Below are 19,999 nucleotides of genomic sequence, written 5' to 3'. Positions count from 1 at the left end.
TGAAGAAAATGAAAACACCAATTTGAAAAGATACATGCAACCCTATGTTTATGGAAGCATTTACAATAATGAAGACGTGGAAACAAACTGTGTCCATTGATGGATGAACGGATAAAGATGTGGTGTGTATACACAATGGAATACTATTCAGCTATAAAAAAGAAGGAAAGCTTGCCATTTGCAACAACATGGATAGACCCTGAGTGTATAATGCTAAGTGAAATAAATCATGAAGACAAATCTGTATGTATGATCTCACTTATATGTGGAATTAAAAAAAATGAACTCATAAATACATAAATTGGTGCTTGCTAGAGGTGGGGGTTGAGAGGGTAGGCAAATGGATAAAGAGAGTCAAAAGGTACAATCCTCCAATTATAAAATAAATCATGAGGATGTAAGGTACTGCATGGTGACCACAGTTAACACTGTATTACATATTTGAAAGGTGCTAAGAGTATATCTTAAAAGTTTTCATCACAAGAAAAAAATGTTTTGTAACTGAATGGTGAAGGATGTTTATTAGACTTCCTGTGTTGAATATTTTTCAGTATATACAAATATAAAATCATTATGTTGCACACCTGAAATTAACTTGTGTCAATTATATCCCAATAAAGAATAAGGTTGTAATTACTCATTGCTAATGACTGTCTACTCTGAAAAAGAAAAAATAAAAGCAATTATAGTTAAGCAAAATCAGCAAGCTTACTTATACATATATAATGTTAACTCATTTCAATACAGAAAATTCTGTATAACAGAAACAAAAACTTTAAAAATGTATTTAAAATAAAATATGCCATTTAAAATAGCAAAATATGAAAAATTAGGAGTAATCAGACAAAAACATGACTATGACCTTCAAATATTCTTACTAAGTCATAGCGTACTTGCTTGAGGTTTATAATACATGATTTGTATCTGTGCAATTATCTAATTGTTTGCTTTGCTTAAGGTTGGCTGTCACCCAAATAAAACTTTCTCCACATCAGGAACTGTGCTTTCCATGTGTCACACTATCCTATTCACTAGTGTGCAATACTAAGATATTTAAAAAATGAAGTGATTTTGAGAAGGTACCAAAAAAAAAAAAAAAAAGTCAACACACCACTTACATCAAAACTTCATGAGGACAAGAAACAAAACAATTACAGAAGTAGAGACCTAATTAACACAGGTGAATGAAATCAGTAGTAATAAAATATATGGCAAATCCCATCCAGGAAAAAGTAAGACGAAAAAAGGTATATATGAGTCACTGGGTTTTGTCAGAAGAAAACTAGGCTGGATTAACATTAGGGAAACAACCCGCACCCGCACAGTTGCTTTTCCAGTGTGCAGACGTGAGGAGCCTGTAAAGACTTGAGTCAGAGGACCTCCTTCCACGGCGCTAAACCCTTCCACGGCTCCCATCACCCTCAGAATAGAGATCCAGCTCCTCACGGGCCATTCCACTGCTGATTCCTGTCTGTCTGCTCTCCTGTTGCTGCAGGCACAGCATGGATCTGATGTCGTGAAACATTCCTAGTTTAGTACCACATCCAAACCTCTGTTCTTGCCAGTTCTTGTTCCTGGAAACCGTACTTCATCTTATTGGGTCCCAGAAACGGGAGGACACACAAGGCCCAGGGTGTCGCCTCCAGGCACCTGGAGGAAGGAGGACCGGTGCAGGCCCAGGAGAGGCGCGGCCAGGTGAGGGTCACGGCTCGCCCAAAGACACAGAGATGGGTCCCATTCTCCTCCCCTTCCTTCCTCCCTCCGCCAGCCTTCGTGGAAAGACCGGCCACAGCCTCTACGACATCATCATTAAGTGTCACCCCCACTTCCACAGGAAATGCCATTCTCCTGTGTTGTTATTGGAGGGGTCCTTACTGCCCACACACAAGGCACAGCCTACTGGGTAATAATTTCCGTCCTGCACATCGCCAGCTTAGGATGGGCGGTTCCCATTCTCCACGAAGTTGGCAAACAGCCCCACAAGGGATGCTGGGAAATAATGCTCTATGGCTCCAAATACAGGGACCAGGCCCAGATTTCTGTGGCCACCTTGGGCGAAGCCCCATCCTGGGATAGCTGTGACAAGAGACTTCTACTTATGTGGCCTTAGGCAAGCCTCCTCAGCCGCCTTCCAGGAAAAAAATATAATTAAAAAACCATACAATAAAATAAGTCTTGGGGATGAAATATGCAGCACGGTGACTATGGTTAACAATACTATATAAACAATAATGAACAAGTTTTAAATTAGGTGATAAGAAGATAACTTGCTTGCAGCATCATTGTGTACTAACATTAAGTGGTGCTCTCATCCAGTGGCTCCCAAACCAGCAGCATTAGTATCACACGGGCCTATATTAAAAATGCACCTGGGGGCGCCTGGGTGGCTTGGTCGGTTAAGCATCCGTCTTCGGCTCAGGTCATGATCTCACGGTCCGTGGGTTCGAGCCCCGCGTCGGGCTCTGTGCTAACAGCTCGGAGCCTGGAGCCTGTTTCCGATTCTGTGTCTCCCTCTCTCTCTGCTCCTCCCCTGCTCATGCTCTGTCTCTCTCTGTCTCAAAAATAAATAAACGTTAAAAAAAAAAAAAATTAAAAAAAAAAATGCACCTGCCAGGGCCCCATTGTACCCTCAGTCCATGCCTGAACCTCAGCTCTCAAGAGAGCGCTAAATACTGGAGGGGGGGGGCGGTGTGCAAACTGAAATCCCTGAGGCTGGAGAAACTATCCCTGTGGAGGAGCACAAAAGAGAAAACACAACGAAGATACAATCTCTGCCTATATTCCAAGGCCCCTAATAGTTCTATTCTTAAAACCATACACAAAGTAGGGGTGCCTGGATGGTTCAGTCGGTTAAGCGTTCCACTTCTGGTCAGGTCATGGTCTCATGGTTCATGAGTTTGAGCCCCAGGTCAGGCTCTACGCTGACAGTGCTAAGCCTACTTTGGGTTCTCTGTCTCCCTCTCCGCCCGTCTCCCGCTCTCCCTCCGTCTCAAAAACAAACATGTTTTTAAAAGACCATACACAAAGTATACTTGTTGCCAATCACTCCCAGTATAATTATGATTCTAGAACAAAGTGGAAGGACCTCTTCAAGGATGTGCTGAAGAAAAAAAAAAACACATGCCAACCTAGATTTCTATATATGGTAAAACTGTCACTAAAGAATACAAAATAATAGTATTTCAAGCCAAAAATGAAGAATTTAATGGAAGATTAACACACATAAAATGAAATTCTAAAGGTCATGTTTAAGAACGTTGGAAAGTAATCTCAGATGAAAACACTTGCAATTACAGAAGGAATGAGGACCCAAGAGGGGAACGCATATGCATCTGGCTCGTTACTTGCCTTAAACAAGAATAACATTTCCTTGTGGAGTTAGACTGATAGAGTTAACATGCATAATCTCAACACATATACAGAGATAGAACATGCTAGCTCATCTTCTAAGTCCCTTATATTGCCTGGGAAGACAGAAAAGTATTTATAATTCTGTCATCTACTGTTGTGTTTGTAAATTTTAGCTTAAACAATAACAAACAATATGCTTTTTAAACTAGAATTTTAAAAAAATCTGGATTCTGAGTAATAGTTGTTTTTTTAAAGGATCAGAAAAAGAACAAGGGAGACAAAGCCATAAAATAAGAGGATATATTAATCCCAAATATATCAAATATTACATGAATCATGAAATAAATTAAATTAGTAGTCTTTTTAAAAATTTTTTTAAAACTTTATTTATTTAAGTGATCTCTACACCCAATGTGGGGCTTGAACTCAGGACCCCAGGATCAATATTTGCATGCTCTTCCAACTGAGCCGGCCGGGTGCCCCATTAGTCAGTACTTTTAGATGGTTCAAACCTCCCTTCACAAGGTACTTAATTTTCACCCATAAATTTCAAGTGCAAGTTTTGAATATCCATTAAAGCAAAACTAACATTCTGTGGCATCCTCAGCCACCCCATCTCCACCAAGAAAAGAAACCAGAGGGCGAACAATGTCCTGGATTTGGTTGGTGGGGAACCAAGAGCTCATGCCGAGGTTCACCAGAATCTATGAACAAGTTTCTTAAGGCCTAAAATCAGCTGAGATGTTCTCGGGACCTGAAGTATATTTTTATCAGCAAATCCCATCAGCACATCTCCCGATGAGAAAAGAATAGGGTGGCACAAAGGGGTAACACTTTAGTGAAAACAATTTTAACAAACGTGAACATTTAAGAATACCCGCAAAGCTGACACCAGGTACTTCACAACACTATCCTTTAATCTGAACAACCACCCGGTGAAGTGCATCAGTCAACACTCTTGTTTCACAGATACCGAGGCTGAGGCTTATTAGATCACCATTTACAGAGGAGGAAACGGAGAACCCCCCAAATTCCTGAATGGCCCGGAGTCCTGGCCACTGGTAAGAAGCACAGCTGAGACGCAGGCGTCATCACTGCCCTGCACGGCTTCCTGTGCAAATCTATGTACCTAGGGCCCCTCTCCATCAGAGAAAAAAGGTCATGGTAAATTCACCGCTCATGTGACCATCACGGGGACAAGGAGTCCTGCCAGTTTTCTGTCTGAGAAAGGGAGTCTTCAGCTTCACCTGCTCACTCAACACACTAGGTGCTGACTGAAGACCAGAACACGAGGACAGGCCCCATGTCACATTCCATGGATGCAGAGGGCTTCCTCTTGAGGATCAAGGAGGGAAAGTCATTCCTCGGGGCTCGTTCATCATCCCAATTATGCACATGTCCCGTGCGCTCTGCCTCCTAACACATCCTAAGTCATCCTCTCCCCACCAATTCCAATGCCACCATCCTGGGTCAGGCAATGCCAACGAAGTCCTGGGTTACACGGTGGCCTCGTCTCTCCCCCACATCAATTCTCCCTTCTTCAGTTCGCTCTCTACACAGCAGCCAAGGGGGAACTCAGAAGCAAGAACATGCCACTGCCGTGGTGAATCCCTTCCTCAGCCTGCCAACACCGCATCCGCCCCTGTTCTTCCATCTCCCCGTCCACCACTCATTTCCTCCGGACACACTGGCCTTCAGCTGCTTCCACTAACAAGGCCAGCTCTCCCCTGCCTCAGGGTCTTGGCACATGCTGTTCCCTTTACCAGAACGTTCTTCCTCATCTTCGAACATGGCTGGGGCTCCTCCATTCCTCATGGGTATGCGTGATCTCACCTTTGTATACCGTCTGCTCCTCTGCCCATGCTTCACAGTTTAACATGGATCTCCCCACTTTTGTAACAAGAGGCGTGTGGGGAGATGACATAACCAAGGTCACCCAGATGGCGATGGGCACAGCTCGGAAGTGCTCAAATTCCAGTATCCCGAGGGTCCAAAACCTTCACCACTGGACCACTCTTCCCAAAGGACATCTGCCCTCCTTGCCGAAGTTTTGACCTTGATCTTCATTGCCACATGGGGACCACAGGCACATTGCTGCCACAGCATCAGAGGGGCCAAACTACACCTCTACACCTCTGTGTTATCACGCGTCTCCCTTCTAGACAGCAAGGCCCACGTCTCAGTCACCCATGTATCTCCACGACACCAGGCACCGTGCAGGGTAATGGGCGTGAAGGATAGGGTTCTCGTGACTCCTGCCCATTGCACAGCAGGCCCCTGTGAACACATAAAGTTCCAGGGGGAGATGTGGACAATGAGGGGAGAGGGCCCTCTGTCCACTGCAAAGCACATCACTTGTGCTTTGGGACAGACAGGCCCAGGCCTCTTTGCAGGCCACGTGACAGCAAAGCACTCTCAGGTGTGGGAAGAAGGTCCCTCTCCTAAGAACCAAGTCGTGTTTGGGAGCCTGGCCTCCAGTCTCTGAAGTGCCAGGGCTCAGCCACAGGTAAAGGTAATGTCGTAGCCCCAGCAGGAGCCGTGCACACGAAGGAGGACACGTACGCAGGGAAGCCTCGGGTACAAACTCTCAGATGCCAAGTAACGCTCTCCGGGTCAAACGATCCTCCACAGTCGTCACTTTAAAAAGGTCTCTTTCGGAACTCAGTGTGAGTTCTCTGATGTTGACTGAGGCCTGTCTTCCGGTAAAAGGCCTTCCCACATCTCTTACACTTATAGGATTTTACTCCACTGTGGATCTTTTGATGAGTAGCGAGGGTCGAGCGGTAGCCGTAGGTCTTTCCGCACTCGCCGCACTCATAGAGCTTCTCCTGAGAATGACACCTCATGTGTCGAGTTACAGAAAAGCTGTTACAAAAGGCCTTCCCACACTCTTTGCACTCAAAGGGCTTTTCTCCAGTGTGGGTTCTGTTATGCCGAATAAAATCAGAGTGGCGGGCAAAGGCCTTTCCGCATTCGCTGCACATATACGGCTTCTCTCCGCTGTGAATCCGCCGGTGCTCTGTGAGGTGTGACCTGCGGCTGAAGGTCCTCCTGCACTCGATGCACACAAAGGGCTTCTCCCCAGTGTGAACCCGCTGGTGCTCTGTGAGGTGTGACCTGCGGCTGAAGGCCTTCTCACACCTGATGCACTCATAGAGCTTCTTCTCCATGTGAACGCCGTAGTGTCCAGTGAGCTCTGCCTTCCTGAGAAAGGCCTTCCCGCACTTTTTGCATGTATAGTGTTTTACTTTAGTGTGAATCCGCTGATGCTGGAGAAGGAAGCGATTCTTCTTAAACCCTTTTCCGCATTCCTTGCACTTGTACGAGTTCTTCCCTCCATGAATCGAGGGGTCTTTCCTTGATCCACGTGATTCATACTCATGGAGAGCATCTCCTGCAGAGACTTGCTCCTGTAAGTCCTTTGTACACAGATTTTCACCTGTTCCCCAATGACCACACTCGGGGTTCATCTCTCCAGGGACAGTCTCCTTGAACGGGACTATCCCTGTCTTCACGGGCCCTCCCTGTTTTTTGGATGGTTCTTCTTGTTCCCTGGCCTCTCCCAGCATGGAAACACCGGAGTCTTCCTGAGTCAGTAACCTGTGGGATAAGCATCCCTCAAACACGGCTGACTGAGAAGCAGAAGGCTCCGTGGTCCTGGTTTTTGCTTCATCACCTGAAGAGAATCCAATACACAAAAGAGGCCCGTTAGCAATGCCAACATAAAGAAACACGATCACCAAGCCAGCGGGAAAACAGTGCCACTGATAACTGTTCACATCTCTGAAGCTCAGGTTTGTTGTTGTTGTTGTGTGGTTTGTTTTTGTTTTTTGCTGGTCCCTGGATTCTTGACACCCTTAGAGGGACAACCTTGAGGAGAATTTGGGGCAGGGTCCAGAGTGGAATCCCTTTCTCTCTGTCCAGAGGGGAGAGAAACGAAGACACCACAGGCTGTGTTTGTTCTAAGAAAGGATGTCACGTGTTGTTACCAGGAACGCAGGGAAGGAAGGGGACATCTAACACAGTCCAAATGAGAGAGAGAGAATTTGGGAGGTGTCTTGAGATCTGAGTCGTGAAGAAGCAGGAGCCAGCACATACAGAAAGTAAGAGGGCACTGTGCCCAAAAGGAGGCAGAGTGCACAAGGTGCCAAGTCGAGAGAGAGTCCTGATGCCTAGGGAGCTGCAGGGCACGAGGATGGCAGAGATGCGGACGGTGCCACAAACAGGGTGCCGATTCCAGCGTCTGGAGGGCTGAGAGTAAGGGCAGCCATCGCCACTGCCAGGACAGTGCCCACAGGGTTCAAGGTGAGGAACACATTAAATCTTCTGTGTGTGAGGAACAGTGCGGGGACTAAACAATGGAAGAAAGCTAGTAGAGAAATCTGAAACATTTCAAGATATTAAAGAGATCTATACAAATGGAGAAATTAATAACAAAGTTGTAAATTCTCCTCAAATCTATCTTTAAGTTCATTACAATTCCAGATAACATGATTTGCCATGAAACTCAACAAGGTGGTTCTAGAATTTCCATGGAAGAGTTAAGGGCCAAGAATATCACTGAAACAAAAATAAGGCGATGGGGCTTGCCCTCCCAGTCCTGGGGTTATGATGAAATTACAGGCCTAAGGAAAACTGGCAACAGGAAGTAATAGCCTCATGAACAGACACAGCTTTCACACTCCGCAGAGATGACACAGCAGGTCACTGGTAACAGCGACAGACAACAAGTGGGGCTAGAAAACTGGTTTCCCACATGCAGAAAAAAGTTATTCCATTTCTACCGCACATCACACACATCATTAGTTCCAGATTAGCAAGCAAAAGAAAAGGAGTATGTTTTTGACCTTGGTGTAGGGATATTTCCTAGCGAGACATGAAAAGCAGTAATCATAAAAAAAAAAAAGAAAGAAAGAAATTGACCAGACTAAACAAAATATGAATTTATTTTAATCAAAAGATACTTTAAAGAATATTTTTTAAAAGCTAAACTCCAAGAGAATACAACTGCAGCCCACAGTATGGGTCAAAGATTAGTATCAGGAATAAAAAAAAAAAAATCTGACAAATCAAAAAGGGAAGAGCAACCATCTTCACAGAAAAATCAGGAAAAAAATCATGAACTGACATTAATAAAAGATACACATGGCCACTAAACAAATGGGGAGTGTCACTCCACTTTCTTAGTAATGAAGGGCTGCAAAACAAAACTACACTGAGATATTTTTTATACTCATTTGACTGACAAAAACTAACGAGGCTGGTAATAGCAAATACTGGAGAGGATGTAGATCCATGGAATCTCTCAGATACTGCTGGCGAAAGTCAAAATTACTATAACCACTTCAGGAAACAACTGGGTGCCACCTTAACGTGCCAAATCCCTAGTCACCCAAAATTCCACTCCCAGGAACGTTATCATGAGAAACTCACACACATCTGCACAAGGACACATGCATAAACATTTTCATGGCAGCATCGTGTGCAAGAGGGAAGAGCTGGGAAAAAGTAAATGTCTAAAAGAACAAATACTTTGTGGAATATTCATGCAAGAGGTTATTTCCCAGGCAAAGAACATGAGTGAACTACAGCTATATATGACATGTAATATATAACATATAAATATATATGTAACATATAATATATAAATATATATTGTAGACAATAACATAATACTGAATAAAAAAGCCAGTCCCAGATGACTACAGAGTACCCTTTCATTTTCTTTTGAGAGAGAGAGAGAGAGAGCACACAAGCACACAAGCAAGGGAGGGGCAGAGAGAGGGGGAGAGAGTCTTAAGCAGGCTGAATGCCCAGTTCAAGTCAGGCTCAATCTCAGAACTGTGAGATCATAACCTGATCACAAAATCAAGGGTTGGATGCTTAACCAACTGAACCATCCAGGCGCCCTAGAATACCCTTCTGATAAAGTTTAACAAAAGGCCTACACAATATATTGTCCAGGTATGTATACACACATACACACACACAGGTATGATAAAATGATTTTAAAAGTACTGGCTCAAACATTCAGATGACACAGAATTACTGAAAGACACAACATACCAAAACTGAGATAAGAGTAAAGAGAAAATCTGAATACCCCTACATCCACAAGGAAACGGATCTTGTAATGACATAACTTCCCACAGGACAAGTAATGAATAGTAAGTGTGAATTCCGGAAAATGGTGATCTCTGTGCTGGAGGAATGGGGGTCAGAGAGAAGCGCATCGATTTCAGTGCTATGGTCCTGGGAGTCCCCTCTAAAGTGCATCCCATTACAAAGAGTAATGAGAGGACACCAAGCACTGACGAGAATGTGGAGCAAAAGGAGCGCACAATCGGGGCTGGTGGTGTGTGGGATGATCAATCATGCTGAAAATCGTTTCATAATTTCTCTTAGAGCTGAATATACACCTATCCCATGTCCAATCCAGTCCAGTCCTGGGTATGTGCCTAACAGAACCTCTCACAGCAGTGATGTTCATAACATCCCCACCCCAAAAGAAACAGCCCAGATGTCCATCAACAGGAGAATGGATAGACTGCACTATATAACTACAATGGGATATTACATAGTATGAAAATGTCAATCTCCAAACATCTGCATCCATAAGAATGAATCTCACAGACATACTGATGATAAACACAAGAGAGGCAGAAAACATACTGTGAGGCTCCATTTATATCCATTCAAGAAGTGAAACTCACCGATGGTGTTCAGGTATCGGCGGTTACCTTTGTAGGAGGTGACATAGACTAGTAGGACTAGTAGGGCTTACAAGGCACCTCCTAAGGTCTGTATCTTCACCTGAATGGTTACTTGGACTTATTCATGTGCAAAAACTCATCAAGTTAAATCCTTAAGATTCATGCACATCAATATGTATAAATTATACTTCAGAGAAAGAAAGGAAGGGGGGAAGGGAGGGAGGGAGGGAGGAAGGATGGAGGGAGGGAGGGAGGGAGGGAGGGAGGGAGGGAGGGAGAATGGGATATATGGAAGTTCAGTGTAGACATTTCTCCCTAGAACGCAACATCTCCTCTAAAAAGTTGGTTGTACACATAGTCACACCAATCAGTCAATTCTAGAGCTAAAGAAGGAGCTCCCAAGAAGGCAGGAGAGGGTGTGACCCAGTCCCCAGCGCAGGAGCTGGTCATAGCTGGGGGTGAGACCTCTTCCCGGTGGGGGGCGATGAGAACAGAGGCTGGAGGCAGCAATCAGATGCAGATGAGTCTGAAAGGGTAGAGAAGCAAGAAGAAGTCAAGTCTTTATTTCTGACAAGAGTCTGGCCGTGGGCTGAGCCTCAATGGCTGAGGGCGTGGTGAAGGCTTAGAATCGGGTGGGCGGCTGGGAGAGCTGGTGCAGAGGACAGCTGGGCAGAGGCACAAGCAGACGGGGGAGACCACAGGTGCGTTAGCAGCGTGCAGATGAGAGAGGACAAGACAGGCGGACCAGGGTGCCAAGGCTGGAGCTCAGGGAGGGGGTGGTGGGGACAGACTCAGGAGATAAGGGCAGTGTACAAGGGGCAGGACCTGAGGATGGCTGCACGAGGGGTCTGATGGAAACAGGTGCTGAGGAGTTGTTTTCTGGCCTTTTCAACTCAAATGGCAGGGCTGTTCACTAAAACTGATGCCCCCAGGGCGGGCCCGACAAGAAGCTTCCATGGAATTTCTGAGCAGCTGTGTTCTAATGGCTCTGAGTCTGTGGGTCTCACCCTACCTGTATCTCTACAGGGGAGGCCTGGTTCTCACCACAGGTCAGTTCAAACCAGAACTCTGGGGTGAGGCCTGGGCGTCAGGAGTTTTCCAAGCTCCCTGGGTGATTCTGGTGTCCAGGGAGTGACGAAAGTCCTAGTCTCCGTCAACCTGCAAATGGTACCCCCATCATTGGCCATCTGAGAAAGACAGGTGACTTAAGCTGGTCGCTTAGTCAGGAGAGACGACTGCAGGGGGAGGAAAAGGGAGAACAGGGGGTCAGCCTCAGTAACTTGCCACAGTCCACAGGAAGCCAACCTGGGATTTGACCCCAGGCCACCTAGGTCCAAAGCCCAGCCTGCTGAGCACTGCACTGGGGACAAAATGGCTCCTGGGCCTTACATGGGGCCAGCAGCTGGGAGAAAGTGGGCTGTTCAAATGGGAGGGGGGATGTGAGCGGGAGGTTTTAACTGTCGGGAGCCAGGGATGGTGAGAGGTGCTGACCCGGTGATTCCCAGACTGGCACGTTGCAGGAATGTAAGGAAACTCACACAGTGACCTGGGTGAATGAGGACATTTACACCGACGTCAACCAGCGTCTCCTCTCGGTGTCATTTCACAAAGGAAAGGGCCTTTACCACAGGGGGAACAGGATGGCATTTGACCATTAAGGGCCATCTTTTACATTAAGCTTAAGTTTCAACATTTTGGCTTCCTGACAAGCTCCCTGCAATGGTGGTCTTTTCCTTACACGGTGGGGCAGGGGAGCCTGCTGGGGACTGGGAACACTGCAAAGGTTGACCCAGTGGAAGTCACACCAGTAGGTAAATGAGTAAAACATGCACTGGGCTGGATACTTCATACTGTGTACTTCACACATGTTGCACACCCATGCCTGTGCACTAAAATAATATTAGGAATATGACGAGATCACTGAATAACACGTAAGTGTATTAAACTAATCACAATAAATTGTTGGCTCCAAAATCTGATGATTGCCTTTGGGCAAGAGGTCCCCAGCAGGGAGAAAACTGGGTTCAAAGTCAGGCAGCTCTGGGGAAACATCTCACCTCCCAGGGATGTTGTGAGAATTCAATGAACGAAGCAGGGCAAGTGCCCAGAAAAGGCCTGACACGTGTCAGTGCTCAGGGGACATTGGCCATGACAACTCATTACTAATGGCTTCTCTCGAAAGCAAACCACTTTTCATTTCTTGTAAATCAATGTCTTCAAAGGGGATCTCACATTACTCCAGAAAATGGAAAACCTTCCTTGCCATGAATGAAAGGTTACAATCAAAACACAATAAAGAAATAAAAATAACGATAACAGGTCCCAGTGAGCTCAGCAGCCTGCTCGGGGCTACGAGCTGGAGACTATTGCCTCTGCTGAAAATGGACACTGGCAACAGTCGTGACAGGCATGAACGAGTCAGCATTAATAACTCAGCATGAACTGAGACATCTTCCTGATGAGAATCAAGAGGGAAATGGCTTTCTCAGGGTGTGCATCTGTGTCGTCTAAAACTATCTGCCACCCCAGCACAGTATGGCCCACACCAGCAAAGGATGGTCTAGGCCGAAGCAGCTTTTTCATTGAGTTTGTGTTGTTTATAAACGGGCAGGTGACACTGAGGGCAAACATCCACTGGGGCCCTGCCTCACTCTCCCCCCTTGTTGGAGAATCAGCCCACGACCATGCTAACATGCTGTGGGGTCACCTGACTCAGACAGCCGGGCCAGTCAGCAACCTCTGGCGGGAATCTCTAACAGGCGCCCCAGGTGGAGCCTGTGCGGGGCACTGGGCTGAGAGGGTGAGGGGAGCGTGGGCTCCAGGGGTTGCTTCCCGCTACACAAACACAAACACCTATGCAGAGAAGGCAGGACACGAACACACAGACAAGAATGGAGATGAGAAATCCAAGGGGCTCACAGAAGAAGAATGAGGTGCCCATTCCCACCAAAAGCTGCTGTGAAAAGACAGTGGTGTGTGCAGACCCACAGAGAGAAGCCAGGACTAGAGCCCCGGGGCCGTGGAATAACCGTGCTTCCTCCCACGTCCTGAACCCATTCTCGGGGCACCCCAATCCCAGGTTCTGCCAGGCACCTCACTTCCATCTGCCAGGGGAACTAGGTTTCCTGCCTAGTGATTCCTGGTGGAGACAAAAGGAGAGTGGGCAGGAGGAGGTGGGCCCAGCACACGGCGGGGCCTGTGGGGAGGATGGCGAGCCACTCGGAGCCCTTCTCCACCAGCCGGGCCTCAGGAGAGAGGAAGGAACCCAGGAGGCTGCAGGCCCCCGCGTGGAGGTGAGGAGAAGCCTTACCCAGCGAGAGCAGGAGCCCACAGGTCTCCCTCATCACCCTCCAGTACAGTGTCCTCTGTGGCAGGTCCAGTAATTCCCACTCCTCCTGGGTGAAGGTCACAACCACGTCCTTGAAAGTCACTGGTGCCTGGAAAGTCACACACAGTAGTGTTAAGTGCACCGGGGCCGTTGGGAGGAATCAAAGCCTGTAACTTAGTTACCGGTGAAGGTGCACGGAGACCCAGCCCCGAACTGAGGCCTCTGGAGGGCTGAGCTCTGAGCTGGGTGTAAGTGGGGGGCAGACACGGCTGACAGAGAAATCTTCAATGGCAGATGCCATGGAGAATGACACAGACAACGGCGTTCCTGTGAGGACCTTGGGGGCAGAAGGTAAGTGGTCTGGGATGTCAGAGCACCGGGGAAATACTCATGAAGACAATTCCAACCCTGAGAACAGAGGTAGCAGCAGCTGGTCCTCCCCGGTCCTCCCCGCATGCCCGTCCGTAACCGAGGGCTTCACGTGCTACGGCAAAGGGATTAAATGTCCCCAGGTCTAGAGCACACTCCCAAGCTTGAATTCAACCTTGAATCACCACTTGCCTGCTGTCTACCTTGCGGAAGCCACTTCATTCCTCCGAGCCTCCGTTTCTTCCACCAGTACAAGAACAATTCTCCCACTTTATCAGATTGAGAAGTCGAGAGAAAACATTCATAAAGCCAACACTAGAGTCTCTGGCTCATGACAGCGCTCTGTACATTTTGTTAGTGAGTCACCCTGAGAGTCCCCAGTCTACATAGCAGAGGTGGGATCTGAACCTAGGACCCTCTGGCGAGGGTCCGTGGCAACCCTTACGGCCCTCCATCACTACAGGTGAGGCACTTCCAGGAACTGTTGCTGTTTATCTGCCTCCGCCATCCCTGACCATACATCCGTGGACATGGGCAGAAGAATGGAGCCGTCCTCTTCCACCTCACGGGAGGCACCATCCTGGGAGCGGCAGGGCCTGGACCAGCTCCCCACACCGGCTCGGGCCCCCCAGCCGTTCAGACCCCCACAAGATTCCACAGTGAGGTATCAGTCAGTTTTCCCTTCCAGAGTCCTGACGGGATATGTCCCTGAGGCACGAATACCGTGAGAACCAGGGAACCCAAGCGGGTGAGAATAATGCCCTTGTGCCCATAAGAACACAGGCAGCAGTGTCTGACTGGCTGTGATGTCTGTCCTGGGCAAGGGTCAATGACCACGCGTGCTCCCTCCTCGAGACCCATCTTAGCAGGTGGGGGGCACATGGCAATCACAATCTCGGGCCTCCTTGAACAACTCTGTCTTCGCAGCCTCTGTCCACAACGCTCCCTCTGTCTGGGATGGCCCCTCTTGCCTTCCTTGTTTCCAAGCTCACCTGCAGGAGAAATCTCTACCCCCCTCACACAGATTAATTTAGGTGTCATCCTCAGGCCTCCCCAGCCCACTGTGGTTGGGAACTGGCTCTGGCAGCCAATGGACAATGTGTGAGTTTCAACTACTTAAAAGCTGTGTGACCTTGGGTAGGTAACTTAATGTCTGTGAGCTTCAGGTTCCTCTTCTGTAAAGCAGGGATGATAACAGAACCTAACTCTGAGGAGGAAGGAACTGAATGAGCTGAAACATAACTGTCCCTCAAACCAAATCGAGGGCCCAGTGAAAGTCCGCTATTATCACTGCTTCTTATGATTATTTTTCCTCTTTGCACCTCAAGCACCCTGGAGAATCTCAATCCAACACTCAACTCTGCACAAAAATGCTAGCGCCCGAGCACGTTGACCAGGGGGTACTTTAGCGAGAACCTGAAAGACAAAGAGGTGGCATTTGAGCAGAGGCCTGAGGAATGCACAGGGTTGCCCCGCAGAGCTCTGGAGACAGGATCCAGGGCAGATGGCACTGGCAGGGCAAGGCTGGAAAGTGAGGAAGAGCTGGGCAAGTGGAGGGTGGCATGGCTGCAGGGCAGTGGGATGCAGAAGAAGGGAAGGGAAGACACGTGTGTGCACACAGAGCAGTCGCACTGCACCAGGCCACAGTGGGGGTTCAAACACAGATTCTAAGTGGGATGAAAGCCCATCTGGGAGTCTCACTCATTTTCCAACCAGCTACTGAGGCCCTGTTACAGCTATGGCCCCGTCAGAGGCCTGGCGCCACAGCAGCAAACAGGAATCCCAGTTCCTACTGGAGAAAGATCCCAAACTAGAAACTAAATAACTGAGCGAGACGATGCAAATGGCCCTACAGGTTCTGAGGCCAAGAAACAGGTGAAAAGGTTAGAGTGTCAGAAGGAAAGCTAGGGATGGCCTCTCTGAAGACAGGCCACTGGAATGGCTGGAATGAAGGGAGGAGGCCACGCGAACCACAAATGAATATGACAACTCCTAATGGTGACTGGGACTATGATCGGAGTGAATAGAGTCATGTGCCCGAGAGAAACCTGGAGTCTGTCGTGTGTTTACATCTAAACGCACATCACACAGGGTGCCTGGGCGGCTCAGTCAGTTGAGTGTCTGACTTCGGCTTAGATCACAATCTCACAGTTTGTGAGTTTGAGCCCCGCATCGGGCTCTGTGCTGACAGCTCAGAGCCTGGAGCCTGCTTTGGATTCTGTGTCTCCCTTGCTCTCTGTCCCTCCCCTGCTCGCACTCTGTCCCTCTCAAGGATAAATAAGCATTAAAAATTTTAAAGATAAATAAATAAATGCACATCATGCTCCCGCACACTGCCAACACTGAATCTTTAACGCACATACTTTTCACATAAGAGTAAATGTCTTTAGGGACGCCTGGGTGGTTCAGTCGGTTAAGCATCTGACTCTTGATTTCGGCTCAGGTCATGATCTCACAGTTGTGAGATGGGAGTGTTGGCTCTGGCCTGGGGGTGGAGTCTGCTTAAGATTCTCTCTCTCTTTCTCTCTCTCTCTCCCCCCCTCCCCTGTGTACTCTCTTTCTCTCAAAAAAAATTTTTTTTTAAATAAAGTATCTTCAACAGGAAAATAAACTTACCACTGTAAGTGGCAAGCCAGCATTGCTTGTAATAAACAGACAGCAACTATAAAGATGAACCCAGTGACCTTCCTGGGTGCCCAGCCTGCCCAAAGGCCCTTTTCATGCCAGCAGGGAAGCAAAATTCCAAAAATACTGCTCCCACTGTGAGTCTTCCCCTAGGTTCTCTCTTCCCCAGTTCTCAGCTGAGACAGGGGAAACCCTGGGGCAGGATTCTGCTGGGGTGAGCCCCGAAGACCATCAGAGAACAAGGGACTCTGCTCCCTGAAAACAGTGTCCAGGGTGATGCTACCTGGGCAGTGTTGGACTGGGATACACACATCACACACATGCCCTCTGATCCCCTCAAGCCATGAGGAGGAAATGTTGATATTCCCATGGATCCCCAGAGATGGAAGCCAAGAGCTTGTTCTGCACACCACGACACACGCTCTGGCTGGGAGGATGGCTGAGGGTGATGGGGGAAGGCAGTTCCGGGTACAATGTGGGGGGTTGCAGGGAGCCTCCACTCACCCCGAGCCTACTCTCCCCTCCAGAGCTAGAAGAAGCCTATTAAAACTGGACTCCAAATCCTCCGTGGTCCCCACCATGGCCTCAAAAGAGGCCAATTCCTCAGCCTGTTACTCCAGACCCGATTCCCAACCTAGTGCTGTCTGTTCCCACCGGACAGATTGCGCCCTGCTCGGCCTCACCTCCCCGCATCTGCACCTCATGGTGCGGTGTGCCCAGGACACCCTTCCACACCTCACTGATTAGCTGATGGAGTGGGGGACCCTTCCACAGGAACCTGGCCTGGCTTCGGGACACCAGGGTGGCCCCCAAACACAATGGCGTAGTTAGGGGAAGCGACGAGACACAGGACACCACCACCCTGGATGTGGAGGTGCCACAACTGCGTGGTTGGGAGTCCACAGGGCCTGAGGGGGGGGTGGTCACCCACTCACCTGTGCCGGGCCCATCTGCGCCTGTGCAGCCGCCGCGGGACCCTGTTCGTGGACAGTGGGCCGCAGTAGTGGGGAGGCTGCGGGGGGTCCCAAGGGCTCCTGTGACCCATCCCACGCACCCTCAGCCCTGCCTCGGTGCAAAGGGGACATGACGCCTCTCCTCACGCCTCCCAGGTCCCGCGGTCTCAAGCCCGCTGAGACTCCCGGAGCTGCGACCCGGTGCACAGACGCAGAAGCACCCAGGACGACGCCCACGAGGACGGCGCCTTGGGTCTCGCGTGACGTGGAATCCCCGCCCCGCGCTGCCATTGGCCCAGCGCTACCGCCTCTTGGCGCTGAGCCTGCCGGGTAATATGGTTCCCGCAGCTCCGCCTGCTGCCTCAAGGGGCGCCCTTCTGGAAATCTCAAAGGACCAGCAGAGCCTGCGTGAAGGCCTCTGGGAAATGATGTCACCAGACGCTGGGGGAGGGGCGCGGTTTCTTCCCTTCTGAACCCGCTTCCGCGCGGTTTCTGCAGCGTGGCTTCTGCGATCAGGAGAAATGCTCGCGCCCGTGGTTTCATGTGTGCCCAAAGGCTGGGCTCCTGAAGGGACACACCAGACCGTGGTATTACTCAGCAAGGGAGTCTGCCGCTCAATTAGCCTTAAGTCACGTGACAAGGGCGCTGTCTCCTTTTCCCTCGGAAAACAGTGTTTTCCCTGCCGGTAAACTCGCGGATTGTATCCATATCCGATCCAGCCACAGCACTGTCTCATCACTGGGGTGTTTCTTAATCCACATTCCAAGACATATCCCATTTCTTTCCTACTGTGAAACCTGAGATCTATTTGAAATGAAGAGATATTTGCCAAATTTCATTTTCTGCTGGGACGGTGACTATAGTGGTCATGGCCAGAGAGTGTGTAGAAAGTGGCCATCTGGGGACACCTGGGTGGCTCAGTCAGTTGAGCTTCCGACTCCTGATTTGGGCTCAGATCATGATCTCACCGTCGTCCGATCGAGCCCCACATTGGACTCCTTGCTGAGCTGGAGCCAGTTTGGGATTCTTTCTCTCCCTCTCCTCTGCCCCCACCCGGCCACTCTTCTGCACATGCCTTTGAGCTCGCGCGCGCGCTCTCTCTCTCTCTCTCAAAAAAAAGAAGAAGAAGAAGAAGAAGAAGAAGAAGAAGAAGAAGAAGAAGCCATCTGAACCCCGAGATAAATGTTTGATCTCAGTCTGTTTGCTGTAATTGCAGTGATAGTATCTGCCAGGGAGATTGACATTACTTCTGAAAACTATTTGTGAAAAGTAAATTCCTCCCTGTCAGTTTTCATCTGCTAGCAAGATTATGCACTATGTTACTAATTACCTCATGCTATGCATTAACACTTGTTCCATAAAAACTCACTTTGAGGGGCGCCTGGGTGGCGCAGTCGGTTAAGCGTTCGACTTCAGCCAGGTCATGATCTCACAGTCCGTGAGTTCGAGCCCCACGTCAGGCTCTGGGCTGATGGCTCGGAGCCTGGAGCCTGTTTCCGATTCTGTGTCTCCCTCTCTCTCTGCCCCTCCCCCATTCATGCTCTGTCTCTCTCTGTCCCAAAAATAAATAAAAAACGTTGAAAAAAAATTTAAAAAAAAAATAAATAAAAAAAACTCACTTTGAGAAGGCGCATTGTGGTTTCATTACATGGCATCTATATTACTGAGGAGCTGCACATGATTGTGGTTAATGTCCTCAGATCAGGATGTGGCTTCTCCTCCACCAGTCAGCTTATATGTGTCGTGCTTAATCAAGGATGACTCAGGGGTTGTGTCCCAGCTGGAAGGATGGATTTGTCACTAACTAAGATGGGAAGGGGTGGTGGTAGACAGATGAAAGAGCTTGGATACATGAGGATCTTACTTTTGAATAGATTTTGTTTTATTAGAATCTATTAAACCTCCAAGTGAGGCAGACTGTGGACATTTCAACATAGAACTCTAATTATTTTGTTAAAAAAAAAAAGTCAGCATTTTTAAATTCACTGATAGACTGACTTCTAGAATGTCCATAGCTCATCACTTCTTGGCCTTTTGGCTAAGATTCCAGTGTAGAATGTCCATAGCTCTACAATCCAGACTCCCCCACAGAAGAAGAAATTAATTTTCAGAAATAACACCAAGTAAAATGTGTCACACATGGATTTATGCAGTTACAGGTAATTCCAATGTTTAAGAAAAAGTAAACACAGAAGCAGTTGAAAGCTGGAGAGTATTTAAAGACTGCTTGACCTGGAGTAACAAAAGGTCTGCACCTATGTTTCAAAGTAGGACCACCTACTTTGAGTGTAACATTTACACTCCACCAGGATCAGGCTGGCAGATTTCAGATGAAGCCACATCCTTGTGTGGCTCCTTTCCTTGCCTCATTCTCTGCCCTTCCATTTTTCCTGATAATTTCTCCTCAATAAATCTCATGTCGTTGAACCCTGTGCCAGTTTCTGCTTCTACAAAACCCAACCTCAGGCAGGACGCATTTGGTCAAAACCTAAAATATTAAACATGTGAAACATATCCAGGATGTTAATGTTTCTTTTCCATAATAAGATGAGCAAAGGAGAGCAAGAAGAATTGCTTAGATGTGTCCTGAGGGTGAGAATGTGACGGTGAATCTCTTTGTGGGGTGGGGGGGAAGGGGTGTCCTTCCCTAGTCAATACCT

The 19,999-nt window shown here is 48.2% G+C and overlaps 1 protein-coding gene across 1 annotated transcript; it reads right to left on the bottom strand.

Annotated features, from left to right (window-relative positions):
* Positions 1-4,433: 4,433 nt before the first annotated feature.
* LOC131499683 (zinc finger protein 805-like) lies at positions 4,434-17,547 on the bottom strand. The gene is made up of 3 exons (XM_058707842.1): positions 17,322-17,547; positions 13,375-13,501; positions 4,434-7,027 (listed from the first exon to the last, which is right to left on the bottom strand). The coding sequence occupies exons 1-3, from the start codon at positions 17,469-17,471 to the stop codon at positions 5,991-5,993; spliced, it is 1,314 nt and encodes a 437-aa protein (XP_058563825.1). The 5' UTR covers positions 17,472-17,547; the 3' UTR covers positions 4,434-5,990.
* Positions 17,548-19,999: the final 2,452 nt, after the last annotated feature.

This window comes from Neofelis nebulosa, chromosome 17 (assembly GCF_028018385.1).
Source record: "Neofelis nebulosa isolate mNeoNeb1 chromosome 17, mNeoNeb1.pri, whole genome shotgun sequence".
In the NCBI taxonomy this organism is placed as follows: domain Eukaryota; kingdom Metazoa; phylum Chordata; class Mammalia; order Carnivora; family Felidae; genus Neofelis; species Neofelis nebulosa.
This window is presented reverse-complemented; position numbering and strand designations above follow the sequence as displayed.

What these genes read in the sequence shown, in the direction of transcription:
- LOC131499683 (XM_058707842.1), bottom strand. Translation starts at nt 17,471, where the DNA reads ATGTCCCCTTTGCACCGAGGCAGGGCTGAGGGTGCGTGGGATGGGTCA. An exon ending in CGCAGATGGGCCCGGCACAG is followed by an intron (nt 13,502 to 17,321) that starts GTGAGTGGGTGA and finishes GTGACTTTCCAG; the next exon opens with GCACCAGTGACTTTCAAGGA. An exon ending in TGGGCTCCTGCTCTCGCTGG is followed by an intron (nt 7,028 to 13,374) that starts GTAAGGCTTCTC and finishes GATTCTCTTCAG; the next exon opens with GTGATGAAGCAAAAACCAGG.